Raw genomic sequence first — 13,412 nt, forward strand, 5'->3', positions numbered from 1 at the left:
AATGATTTCGTCCCCTTCCTAGCCAATCAAAACCACCGACACTTTGATTCGGCCGGTAATGTATTCACGAACGTGTCAACTTTGTCGCGGGAGAATCGAGCGATTTCTCGCTCCGCGATGTTGGCAGGCCTTGCATTTTTCGCGGCAACGCTGTGCAACGCGCGGGCCCACGACGCGGTGATCCTCCAGTAAGTTGTGCGCGTCTCTCGCCTGCTCTTACCGTGAAGGACAGAACTTGTAAGTCTCGTGTTCTCTATTACTCCGGTCCAAGTGAATCTCCGGCGATCGCGAGTTTGCGAATCAAGGGTAAATAATGATCGTGGACACGGACGCGACCTAAGAGCGACCTGGGCGTTGGAACTCGGAGAATACCGGCTACGCGTCGCTGCCGCCGCCATTTTGCATCGCTAACGGTCCACGGATAATCTCGCGTCGGTTTCGCGCGAAATCCTCCTCCGCCGTGCCGAAGTCGCATCTGTTACTTCTCTCGTAGCGCGTCGACTCGCTCTCGCTGACGAGGGGAACTTCGTCACCATGATTTCGCTGGATGAATTAACGCGTGTTCCAGCCGGTAACGTGCACCCGCGAGTTCCCGTTGTCATTGTTGTCCCCGGTGGAAAGAATCTTCTCGATTTTACTCGCGAACGTGCCCGCGAGTGGATCAAAGCGTCATCATCGTCTGACACGGTAGATAGTCTTATCGTGTTTGCGTATTGTCTTATGCAAATAAGTTCGACGCGCGATAACGACCGTCTCTTGTTACTCGGCCCGCTCTTTCTTTATACGGCGCTTCGTCCTGTGTGGTTCGCTCGCTCACGCAGGTTTCTCTCAGCCGGTCCAACTTCTCTCTCTCTCTCTCTCTCTCTCTGTACGTTTTGACTCGGCCTTCCCGATACGTTTGTTTACGTTCTCAAGCCCCTTCCGCAAAACGAGAACGGCGAAATTCAATTCCGGGATCTTGTGTTCACAGTTATTGACAAGCCATAATGAGCAAACTGAAGGATTCACCTCCAACCGATGCCGAAGGCGAAGAAGAATTTAGCGTGGAGAAGGTTTTAGATAGAAGAGTCGTGAAGGGCAAGGTAAGCGCGCGCTATCGTGCTGCTGACGTGAAACGCGAGGTGATCATCGTTCGCGAGGGAATCTGATGTTCTAAATGGATATATTTTTGAATTGCAGGTAGAATATTTTTTAAAGTGGAAGGGATATTCAAACGATGAGAATACGTGGGAGCCTGAGGAAAATTTGGATTGCCCCGATTTGATCGCTCAATTTGAAGAACAGCGCAAGAAGAAGGAAGCGGCAGCGTCTGGAAAACGAGGCCACGATGACAAGGAACTGAAGAAGCGAAAGAGCACCAGCACACCGACACCCTCTCAAGCCAAGAAGAAAACTGGAGCCGAAGAGAAGAAATTGGAAGGTAGTGCGAGAATGCACCGAGAATTTCTCTCAAGCCTGTATCAGACCGCGGACTAAGATTGAGGTTGAATTGAAATTCGGTCGGTCAAAACTCGAAGTGAACTTTGATCGGCCAAGTTTCAATTCGATCTCAATCCTGATCCTGATAATTCGATACAGGCTTGACTAGACACATGTCTCATCAGGATATTTGATGGCGAATTCGAGCGGTATCATATTCTGTTCTTATAATTGCAATATCCATACGCAGTCTGTTGCGTACATATTCACACCGTCTAACCAAGTTCCATATTCTATTATATGTAAGATGGTCCTAAAAGTTCTTCGAACGCTCCGTAGTCAACGAGACAATTTGTACTGCATTTGAAGACGGACTTCAAACGGTTTTAAATATAAAAAGGAACACACTAGCGTATTCAATCGTATTCGCCGTAAAAGGTGCTCTCAGCATCCTGACGAGAAACCTAGATAAATCGAAGGGGAAATCTGGAAGTTGACCTCATTCGCGAATACGAAACTTGCTTTTCCAGGATTTGATAGGAATCTGGATCCCGAACGCATCATAGGCGCCACAGACTCCAGCGGAGAACTCATGTTCCTGATGAAATGGAAGGGAACGGACGATGCGGATCTGGTGGCAGCGCGCATCGCCAACGAGAAGTGCCCACAGATTGTAATCAAATTTTACGAGGAACGACTCACATGGCACAGTCCCGCTCATGATGAAGACAGCTCGACAAAACCTGACCCGGAGTAGCGTCTAGCCTTCCGATACGCGTATACGGCGCGCTTTAGGATCTGCCGCGTTTAGCGGCGTTTTCTAATCGCACGTAACAGAAAAGAATAAATAAAAACATAACAATAAGAAATATAATTGAATAAAAAAAGAATACAACTGGAAAATACCATTGAACAAATGAATCCGCGGATTTCTCTAATCGTCATCGCACGGTGGATATTAAATATAGATTTAACACTTACTTTCCTTCATAAATTTTTGTCAAGCCACGAGCGATTCGGAGCAGTCTTATGTGTGTACATTGTCGGAAAACCAGTATCATTATTTATTAACGATAATGCTGCTCTGGTAACGTAGAGGTGTAAGTTTTCAAATAGTAATTATGTATGTAATATCTCGGACAGCACATCTTGGGGATGTTTCCTCGAGATACGTCGTTCTTAAGATCGCACTTCAAAACGAGGTCTTTTCGAGGGAGATTTTAGTCATTAACTGTTCTTTGCAAACGATTGATCCCTCTTTGGAAGAGGAATATTTGTCAAGTTTTCGGAACAGCCACCGAACAAAACTCCCCTCCAAGAAAGGGAACGTTTCGAGATGCAGCACAGTATATATATATATTCATTCAAAAATACTCTCGCGTTTTTTTAAACGAGCGACAGAGATGCTCGTTGGATCCGTCTTACTCTCCTTTATGTATTCACTGCGTATTATATTATATCATGCCCAAACTTTCGCATCTATGCAAAGTGCCTATTCACCCTCCTCCACATTTGTCAAAGCTAAAACACGCTTAAGATACACACACACACACATGATGATTAATCTGCGTTCAGATTCAGGTTTTTCACGGACAAGTATATGCGATATGATTAAACTATGTGACACAATTATTTTAATAAATAATTTCTTTTATAAATACCATAAAGCAAGATTTTAATCACGAGGCGAAATCGTAAAACGAAACAGATATCTTCGCATGGATGCGGCGGTGTCAACTGTGAACCGTATATCCGCTGAACATTTGCACCTTTCTCAGTCCAGATTAGAGCGTTGATAGGTGAATCGTTGACTTACCTTCGCGACGATTGCTTTTTACCGTGAGATTAAACTGAATTTTTGATCGTACAATCTATTAAAAATCCGAAAGGAAAACGACATATTTTTTAATACAACAGAAGGCGCAGAAATACTTTTCAACCCAAAATATGATCTCGTCAGAAACTCGCGTTTACGTTGCTCGATGTAAATGTGGCTCGCACAAGGTTTCTCGAGATACGTTTGTCTCGCGCGGAAAATTCTGAAATTGCATAGTATTTTTGTACTTTGATACTTTTGATAATTTGACACTTCACAGCTTGAGATCGTTTAAAAATGACGAAGGTACACATCACGCGCATTGCGTTCGATTGTCCGAATTTTCTCCATTGACCCTTCCAGATACACGGATTTCGCGTCGATGACGAGAGAAATTACGCGCACGAGTTGCGTATCGACGGCGAAACGACGAAGTACATCGCGCCGGTCGATGCACCCGGAGAGCTTCGAGGGGGTCTCGAACGAATATCTCTTATTCGCGAGCAACTGCGATCGAACGAGTATCTTCTTCGTCCTCAGATCGCTACGTGTTCGCATTGCCGCCTTGAGACAAATGAGAGAAAGAGAAATATATCGCACAAAGGAAGGGAGAGAGATGAATAATATTGTAAACAACTGTAAGGATGTGTTTATAAAACGTGTTTATTAAGTAATCTACCGTTTTAATCTTTTTGTCCTCTTATTACTGGACGAAGTTTGTTTCGCGGTGTTTTTCCTCTTCTTATTGCCGAACGATCCCCTCAGCCGCTGATTCCGTTTGATCTCCCAGTCGATTTGCTTAGCGCTGGCGCCGTCGATGCTGCTGAGAGCGTCGCTGCCGCCATGCTTGCCCCTCGTTTTGCTCTGCTCCTCCAACATCTCCGCGAACTTCTCCGCCGACACGAATATGTCGCTGTCGATGCCCTTCCTCTTCTTCTTATCTTTACCCTTATCTTTCGAACCCCGCTGCTGCTTCTGGAGCTTTCGCTTCAAGCCCGAGATCAACTCAGGCTCCAGATCATCGTCTCCCTCCTCGGGACCGTCGTTGAATTCCATATCGCTCAGGTCCTCGTCATCCATGTCCGCGAGACCGTCCAAATCTTGCAGTTCTTCATCGTCGTGCTCGTTATCCTCGTCGAAATCATCTTCCGACGCGACATCGTCATCTTCGGATTGACTGTCCTCTCCGTCGTCGTCGTCATCGGACTCTTCAGTCGCTTTTCCTGGTCGTTTAAATTTCCGATTAGCGGGAGCAATTTTCCCCAGTGGAAGATACGACTGATCATTATTATTAGATTTTTACGATTAAAGAAACGTTAAGATCGTCATCCTAACTCTTTTAAGCCCCGTGACTACTCGCTGTGTCTACTTGTTTAATGACGTCAGAAGCGAGGAAACGCATGCTTAAAATCTCCCGCGTCATACGTTCAAATAAAAAGATGTACCAAATGACATTTCTGATCGATCGAATATACTTGTAAAGTATTCCAGAAATGTTTACTTTAACCCTTTAATCACCAAATTGGGATCGGAGATGCGACCCTACGGCTCGTTTATTTTAGCATACGCGTTATTTATCTCCTTAAGAAACATTTCGTATTATTATTTCTTTCTTTTACCCACAAATGTCATTTTATGGAATCCTTTCATTTCGACGTATTTCGCAAGAACGTTGACATTGCGTCTTCTTGTTTCTGATGTTATGAAGCAAGGCGACTGCACCGCAGAAGCTTTACGATGAGAATTATCTTTCTCTTTTTTTGTCCAAACAGAAGTCGAAGGGGCTCCTAGTTATTTTATGATTTGTAAAAAAATACACGATGTTAGCTACCTTTCTTCTTCCTGGGCACGATATCCGCCGCGATGTCCAAGTCGTCGAAATCCTGACCGCTCTTCAAATTATCCAACATCTCGTTGAATTCCTCACTGTTGACGCTCTCCAAATCCTCGTTGTCGTCGTCTTCTTTCTTGATGCGCCTCTTGATCTCCCTTTTCTGCTTCAAGAACCGGTAGAGGAACAGCTCGTCCACCGGTATTCGCTCCTCCGTCTCGTTGAGATACGCCGCGCTATCCACAGGAAGAGATCGTAGGCCTTTCGGCGCGTATCCGGCACGTTGCGCCATAAGATCGTTTTTCCTTTGCACCTTCTTGTCGTCCAGCTTCTTCGGGTTTTTGAAAACGTACCGATCTAGGAATCGTATTAACGTCAGGTCCTCCAACGGATCTCCCGTGTAGTCGACCGGTTTATCTGCGAATATAAAATCCACATAAGACTTCACAATTGATTAAAGAGATTTCGTGAATATGGATATTAAAATATCAATATAAAATGTCTCAATGTAATAACGAAAAATAATATTGAAAATATAATATAAAAGATGACAAAATAGAAGTTGAAGTTATACCTTGAATGATCGCATTCGCGAATAAGGCAACGCTTGGATGAAAGTGTTTGGCCAATGCCGCGAGCTCCGTGTTGAATCCTTGAGTTACACCAGCGTAGAGCGGATTCCGACAGAAAGGATCGTACGATTTTGTGACCACCTCGAGCTTTACATCGGGCTTCGCTTCCGGCGCGGTGTCCGCGCTAGTCGTAACGTTTGACAACATGATATTGCTGTCCACTTCGTCTTCAACCTTGATCTCGTCTATCACTTCAACATCCTCCGTGTCCGACAACTCGTCTTTCACTTCGTACACGTCCTCCTCCTTTACCTCGCATACCTCCTCTTTCTCGATTTTAATAGCTTTAGGCTCGAGCAATGTACGCCTCAGATGTTTGTTACTTCGGAGAATCTTCGAAACGACGTAAAGCATGGCGCAGGCCATGTTCGCCGGGAAGTAAACCGTAACCTGCAGGATCCGTTTGACGAAAGCGTACAGACGCAGCACGCTTTGGTCCTGCTGCAGAACTCGGTACAACAGATTGAGGAACATCGCACGTTTATTCGCCGTTCCTATCTGTGGGTCCAAGAGCTTCCTGTAGAAGACCGAGTGAAATCTGCTCGCTTGAGACTCATCCTTGCCTGTGATCTGGAAATGCGATTCTTGTTAACAGGATGAACTATCAATGTAACTAAATGTTACGTGAAACTACAAAACTATTAAGACCACAAACGCGTTTATAGATGGACACATTTTTACAAGTTAAAACATGTGTTTATGAAGAAACTCGTTTTATTAAAATATTGAAACTGTTACAATTGCAAAATGAACTATAAATAAACATATATAAACTATATAAACTATAAATAAACATATATATATACTTTTACGAATTAAAAGTGGATCGACTGTACGATCCTGCGACCGCATTATAGAAGAGCCTTCAAGCGTCATTGCAGACTTTTGGCAGGGTAATGTCTTGCATAAAAAAATTACGTTACATTTTACTGCTCGGAGCAGAAGGCTAAAAGCTTATCATACCTATTCTATGAATCCAGACTTACTTGATGCAGCAAGCTAAGTGCACTGAGGGAGACGTTGAACGACCCAAAGTGCACTACTTTATAGACCGAGTCGATGTGCTGGTTCATCACGCTCGAATCTATGTTGGCGAAAGGATACGCTCTGTTGACGCCCGTTAAGATCGCCGCCATCATCCTACTGTCGGGCTCACCCTTCTTCAGGCACGCTTTGAAGAAGGCGAAGTACACTTCTATCAGCGTGGCGGCTATCTCGTTGCTCTGCGCGTCCAGGACGAATTGCGCCAACAAGCATATGGCATAGTATTGGGTGCGTTGCGCCATGTTCTTCCTGAACAACAGTTTCTCGACCTCGCGCAGAACCACGAGCTTCATGTTCGGGTGCTCGTGCAACAACCTGTTGACGCAGAACACAGCCTTGGAGCCAACCTTGCTGCTGGGGTCGCCGATCTTGTTCACGAGCAGCTCCAACAGCTTGTGCTCTTGCTCGGAGTTACCTATCAGCAGGTCCGTCATCGCGGCTATGGCTTTCTCGCGATTCGTGTCTACCGTGTCGGAAGCAACTGCAGACAGGTTCAGAACGAAACGTTCGTACTGCTCGAGGAGCTGGTCCTCGTAGTACCAATGCGCCAGCAGCCTGTTCCTCGCGGCACTCGTCTTGACGATGGCATCCGATTCATTCTCCAGGTTGAGCTTGTCCAGATCCTGTTGTTCTAATTTCAGCAACTTGAAGTTGGGATGCAACAAGTCGGTCAGGAAGAGTTCCTTCAGGGATGCGATGATCATGCAGCACTGATTGTGTTTGGCGCCTCGCACTTGAGACACTAAGTTTGTCAGACGGCTCAGATTGTACTTTGGGTTATCCTGGATCAGTACTATACTGGCCGCCACTTTATCCGAGGTGGTACCCTGCTTCACCGCTACCTTTAACCACCTCACGTTTGAATCTTTCGATTTGGATTGTTTCACCTGAAAGACAGCGGTCTCCGCATCCAGGTACTTCTTCCCCTCTTCTTTCAGATTCAGTACATCGACTTCGGATATCGAATGTTTGCATGGTTCCTCAGTCTTCTGATATTCCTCGTACCACTTCTTACCAATAGCGGTAAGATTATCGTCGAACCGTTTATTCACCATCTGAAAGAACACCATCTGAGAATAATGCGCGCAAAAGAAACGGATTATGTATAAATCCAAAAGTATAACCAAAAAATAATATAACCTATAAAATAATGACAAACTTTAAACGTATACGTTTGTACATACGTGATGATGATTTAACTATTTACTTTTAAGTAACACTTAATAATAATATCGGTACTGACGATACGAAGGTAAAATATAAAATTTCCAGGAAAATGCACTGCAATTAATAAAAGTTATAAACACAAGATACCTCGTGACTAACCTGAAAATTATTAACGAATATATTACAAAAAAACTTCTCGTCGTCTAGAGCTGTACTGAAACTTCTTTCCTTTTCCTCTTCACTAACTGATATACTTGTTCACTCTACAGACAAGACGTGCAACTTAAAGCAATTGTAAAAAAACATACCTACTGAGACATACACACACACACGTGAGACATCTTTTGGTGAACTCGGGAATGAATTATGAATTTTTGGAAAGTTGCACAATCGTTACATTAAAACACAAGGCACACAACATAAATAAATTTCTAACACGATTAAAATATTCAACGATATTTTAAAAATATTTATATTTACATTTACAAACTTCGTATGTATTTACTATAAAGAGAATCGCTTCTAGAGTAAAGTAAAATGAAATATTAAATAATATACAAAGTTAAATAGCTTTGTATTATAATAGCACTCGTAGATTCTTTTATAATTATTTGCTAGATGGTCATACTAATTTGCATTTTATTAAAACGTATACAATTTCAGATATTTTAAAAATTCATATTTTTAAATATAATAAATACTCAATTTCTTAGTAAAATTTTTTAATGCATCGTACATATTACATTAAGGCTCCTGAGTAGTCGTTGCAACCGTCCTTGTTTGTCAGAAGCGAGAAAACGTATGTCAAGAATTCTTGCGTTTTACGTTCAAATAAAAAGATATACTCGCAAAATGATATTTGTGATCGATTCAGTACACTTGTAAAATTGTCCATGTACTTTTCTTTTACTCGAACAAGCAATAAATAGTCGTAAAATTAACATTGACAAAATCATGAGAAAAGAGTTTAAAATGAATAGTTTTGTGTCAAATTAATTTTGCGGCTGTTAATTGTTCGAGTAAAAGTGCACGGACAATTTTACAAATGTACCGAATCGACCACAAATGTCATTTTGTGAATATATCTTTTTATTTGAACGTAAAACGCAAGAATTCTTGACATGCATTTTTCCGTTCCTGGACGTCATCAAACAAGGATAGCTGCAGCGACTGTCCAAGTGCCTTAATCTGTAGATCATATACTTTTGCATAATGCATAATCACAGATCCACTTAATATTTGTAAAATATTATAAAATATATATTAAACCTGAACAGAAGATTAAAGTATTAGATAATTATTGAGTCTGTGAATTGAGCATATACATTATATTCATTTTTATATACCTATATCCCTGTTAACATTAACTTAGAAAATAATCCTTGACATAAATTTAGCAATCCTACATAACCAGAAAGTAATACACTGTATGACTACACCGTGTATGTACAAATAACTTGACAAAATAATTTCAAAACGATACTGGCTATAAGTTAACATTATCGTCCCTGAATATCTTTGAAATTTACATTGCAAAGTAGAAAATGTAAATATCATGATTCTTAGCATCTGCCACTTACGTATCACTCCAAGAAAAGTTCAATTTCGCGTAGCAACATAATCAATTGTAAGAGCCAGAACTTTTATATTTTACACATGACTATGATACATATACATGTAATGGAATTCAACTTTATAATGTATATAGTATAAAAGTACCATCATAAACTGTACAATTGTAAGCACAGATGCTACAATTGTAAGCAACAGATGCTATTACAACTACGTAATTAATTATATCAATAGTTTACCTGGATACAGAAACAGTAACCATACATTGACACTCAAAGGCCAAATTATTCCAATATAGTTTAAAAGTATACTTTTTAGTTTACATAATTGTGCAGTTTAAATATTTGTTGAAAACCTGTCGCGTATCACACAAGTTACGCTTTCAAATGAAAGCACAAGGAGATTAATACACCATAAATGCAGCAGATAGTGTTTTTAAAAATATTTTCCAGCATTTATTGGTCTAATCCTCGATGTTTCCTTTTCATTCTCGCGTACGGTCCAATGTCAGGATCCATCACAAAGTCGTACAAAACCGATACCCATGAGTTGTGATGTGGCAAGTTATCATAGAATTCAGGAGCTATACGTTTTACCTGTGCAAAAAATATCAAGATGATAAACGACAAGTGAAAAACATATTGTGTGATACAAAAACCTATGTTTATCTATATTTTGTATCAGCTACATTCGTATGATTAAATGTGTACCGCAATAGTTTCTATCATACCTCTGGTAATCTAGAGCCAGGCACTGCAGGAAAGTCATGGTGTTCATTGTGATAACCGACGTTGAAAGTTATCAAATTCAGAGAGCCATAATAACTATAGGTCTCGAAACCTTTCTTATACATATAATGCTCCGATATAAAGTGTCCTGCCACGGGATGCAAGCCCATCGCGAGTAGAGAGCCAATAAGCATGTAAAACAACACTTTGCCGCCTGGAATCACATTTTCTCTTACTCTTTAGATAATTGACATTTAGAATTTGTGCCGCAAATCAGAAGAAAGGAACTTACCAAAGTAATACCAAATGCATCCGTCAAATATTAATTGTATCACAAGATTAATATACTCCAGTGGAGTTGGTACTTTTGGATACATTATGAGAGGACGGAAAGAATAGAAGAATGGTTGTAACAACACCCAACAAAACTTCCCGAAAGTTGTGCAAAATAACTTTGCTTCTAATAACGTCGGTAAATCCGTATCTAGTTTTTCATCTCCTTGATACTAAAGACGCAATATATGTATTTAGTTGAGAATATATGTATTATACAGAGTGATCCACTTAAATCGAACATCTAAAATATTTTACTTGTTTTTGATGATACGGCAAAATGTCTAAGAGAAAAGTTGCACCGTTTGAATGAGTAATTATGATAAGAAAGACAATTTTTTTTCAAAGTCATTATTTTCAAAGATTTGAAGGTCAAGATAATTTATGGGAATAGAGAGAGATAATGAGAATAAAACGAGATCAAGTGAAATATTTGTACTAGTTTCTGCGATACTTACACGATGATGTTCAAGATGATATTTCTTGAAGCTAATAGACATTGGTATTCCTATTGGCAAATTTACAAAAAGACCAAACAGTCGATTAGCCATGGGTCTGGCATGTCCAAAGGCAAGATTATGAGCTATTTCATGTTCAGCTGCAGACACGATGTAAATTGGATTTGTATAATATATCAGAGAGAAATGCTACTGTACTACATATATTTACATATTTAATATTTAATAAATTATGATACATCAAAGCAAATATATACATACCAAGCATAAGAGAATGATTTATCACACCACCGAAGCAATATGCTAATATCAAAAGTTTTGGATAACTCAAGTCTTTGACTATGAAGTAAGATAGAAATTGTATTAATACCATGCAAATGACTATCCATTTGAATTTCGGATCATATCCGAATAGCTTCTTAATTTGCGGATATTTCTCTGAAATAGAAAATATTATTTTTAGCACAAATATATCCTAAAAATGACCTATCAACATATATATTAATATGTATTATACATAAACAAATATTAAAAATAACATATTAATAAAGAGCATGAATAAAATACTTTTTAAATTATACATCACTTTTCAAATTATATAAGTTTAAGATTTCATCGCTCAGTCTTACATCTAAATGCATTATTGAAGTCTGAAGTGCGCTATTGAAGGTCACGATAATATTGCAGCAAGACTTAGTGTTAAAAAAAACATTGTTTCCTCATAACTATATATAATTAAGAGGAAGTCGCTTTCGTATAATTGCGGCTTGAACGTGACGTCCATCCTTTTGACTTCATATTAATCCGAGTGACTCAACCACACACACACACATCCCAAGTGATATTTCAATTTCTTAATAGCGGTCGCGAAATACGAGCCAGTTTTTTACGCGAATTTCACGTTACTCAAACACCTGTGTGCGTGTGTGAGTATGTGTATACATTCTATTTCTTTTTTCTCTTTACCTAGAATTATTTTCCGTCGCGTGGCGTGCGGCTCCTCCGTGTAAATCCATTCGAAATCCGTCCTCGAGACGCGCTGGCCCATATTTTTCGTAATATGCTTTCACACACAGAGGAGAAAAAGAACCAATTTCAGAGAAAGTCTGAACCTAACGACATAATGCGTGCGAGAGACGTACGCACACTACAAAGAAACGTCGGCGACACCCGGCAAGCGGTAGTCAGTGGCAATCAGCGCACAGTACGTTGTTATAAAAAGCCGTTATATAGAGTGTCCTAAAAGTTCCCTGTCGCTTACATCGGTCGATAAATATAGTCGCTTTCTTTTTAACAAGAACTTCGTTGGACATGCCGTTTTTCTGCGAGAACTTATGTCGTTAAATACCCGACTGTTAAATCAATTCTCAAATAGACTATTCGTTGATATTCCTGTATTTCTAATAACGACCTGTTGAGATAAATTTCAGGACGAGGTTTCACATTTTTATGCCGTAAGATCTTAATTTCTGCAACCTTTTAATCACCCCACTAACATTCTGCCTAATTCGTTATCTGCGGTTGGCAAGATATTGTTGATAAGTAATGGACATCCTTGATATATGCGCATGTCACGTATATACACACCGATGATTGCGAGGAGGATTGCGATTACAGAACACGTGACGTGAATTTTTGCCGTATGAAGAACTATCGTGCGAAATGATTCAGTGTTATCTATCATTTTTCGACTCGGACACAAATATAGAGTGAAATGAACGAAAGCGAACGGGACGGTTGTGCGACATTAGTGTAAATTATCAATCGGTTCATATCTCGCCTATGTTTCATATTTCTTATCGCAATGTTATTGTAGTTCTAAAAATAGAAATGAAGATACATTGAGGATTTTTAACGTAGGTTCTCTTTGACATATTGACATATTGAGTTGATTTATCCGTCACATATGTAGCTCGATTATTATCGTGCTTTACATTATGCAAAATCTCGCCTTTTATCTATTTTAATTGTCGGTAAAAGAGATTAATCACACTAACGTCACGTCGATTAAGATAAGGGAACTACACAATTTCTATGAATTTGTCGATTAGACGAATCCCCTAGACGCGACTATTTCTCCAAACGTAAACTCGCGAAACGTGTCTTTAAGAAAGTTTAAGCCTTAGGAAATTAACCAATCACAGTTGATTATTCCCCTTGCGCTTGTTGGAATAGTCGACTGTGATTGGCCAATTTCTTACGGGCTTTAGGCCCGTGTCGAACTACGGACAATTGAGGACGCTACAACCACCCGGACCAATCAGGTTTACTCTAACCCTTGTTTCCGATTTATCTGATTAGTCCGATTAGATGGCAATCCTCAATGCCTATTCTGATACGGGCCCGACGAGGGACCGGATAGAAAGCGAACGTCCCATTGGACATCGGGAAATTGGTCGGGGGAGGTGCCAC

General features: G+C 40.4%; 3 protein-coding genes across 7 annotated transcripts; 1 reads left to right on the plus strand and 2 right to left on the minus strand.

Moving 5' to 3' along the window:
* The first annotated feature begins 105 nt into the window (after window positions 1-105).
* Window positions 106-3,086, plus strand: LOC106749130 (chromobox protein homolog 1-like). 4 transcript variants are annotated; one of them, XM_014628274.1, is made up of 4 exons: window positions 106-188; window positions 971-1,082; window positions 1,180-1,420; window positions 1,950-3,086. In XM_014628274.1, exons 2-4 carry the CDS (start codon window positions 987-989, stop codon window positions 2,174-2,176), a joined length of 564 nt encoding a protein of 187 aa, XP_014483760.1. In that variant the 5' UTR covers window positions 106-188; window positions 971-986; the 3' UTR covers window positions 2,177-3,086. The 4 variants fall into 4 exon arrangements, with proteins under 4 accessions (XP_014483760.1, XP_014483759.1, XP_014483761.1 ...); XM_014628273.1 differs by having other exon boundaries at window positions 131-237; XM_014628275.1 differs by lacking the exon at window positions 106-188 and adding an exon at window positions 239-306.
* A 794-nt stretch (window positions 3,087-3,880) lies between these two features.
* LOC106749127 (CCAAT/enhancer-binding protein zeta) lies at window positions 3,881-8,234 on the minus strand. The gene is made up of 5 exons (XM_014628266.1): window positions 8,069-8,234; window positions 6,685-7,797; window positions 5,641-6,268; window positions 5,067-5,483; window positions 3,881-4,458 (listed from the first exon to the last, which is right to left on the minus strand). The coding sequence occupies exons 2-5, from the start codon at window positions 7,795-7,797 to the stop codon at window positions 3,911-3,913; spliced, it is 2,706 nt and encodes a 901-aa protein (XP_014483752.1). The 5' UTR covers window positions 8,069-8,234; the 3' UTR covers window positions 3,881-3,910.
* Window positions 8,235-9,537: 1,303 nt separating this feature from the next.
* LOC106749129 (sphingolipid delta(4)-desaturase DES1) lies at window positions 9,538-12,251 on the minus strand. 2 transcript variants are annotated; one of them, XM_014628270.1, is made up of 6 exons: window positions 11,967-12,251; window positions 11,262-11,438; window positions 11,001-11,140; window positions 10,502-10,715; window positions 10,212-10,423; window positions 9,538-10,077 (listed from the first exon to the last, which is right to left on the minus strand). In XM_014628270.1, exons 1-6 carry the CDS (start codon window positions 12,046-12,048, stop codon window positions 9,937-9,939), a joined length of 966 nt encoding a protein of 321 aa, XP_014483756.1. In that variant the 5' UTR covers window positions 12,049-12,251; the 3' UTR covers window positions 9,538-9,936. The 2 variants fall into 2 exon arrangements, with proteins under 2 accessions (XP_014483756.1, XP_014483757.1); XM_014628271.1 differs by lacking the exon at window positions 11,967-12,251 and adding an exon at window positions 11,630-11,727.
* Between the last annotated feature and the right edge of the window lie 1,161 nt (window positions 12,252-13,412).

This window comes from Dinoponera quadriceps, unplaced genomic scaffold (genome assembly GCF_001313825.1).
Source record: "Dinoponera quadriceps isolate SergipeBrazil2010 unplaced genomic scaffold, ASM131382v1 scaffold3024, whole genome shotgun sequence".
Classification (NCBI taxonomy): domain Eukaryota; kingdom Metazoa; phylum Arthropoda; class Insecta; order Hymenoptera; family Formicidae; genus Dinoponera; species Dinoponera quadriceps.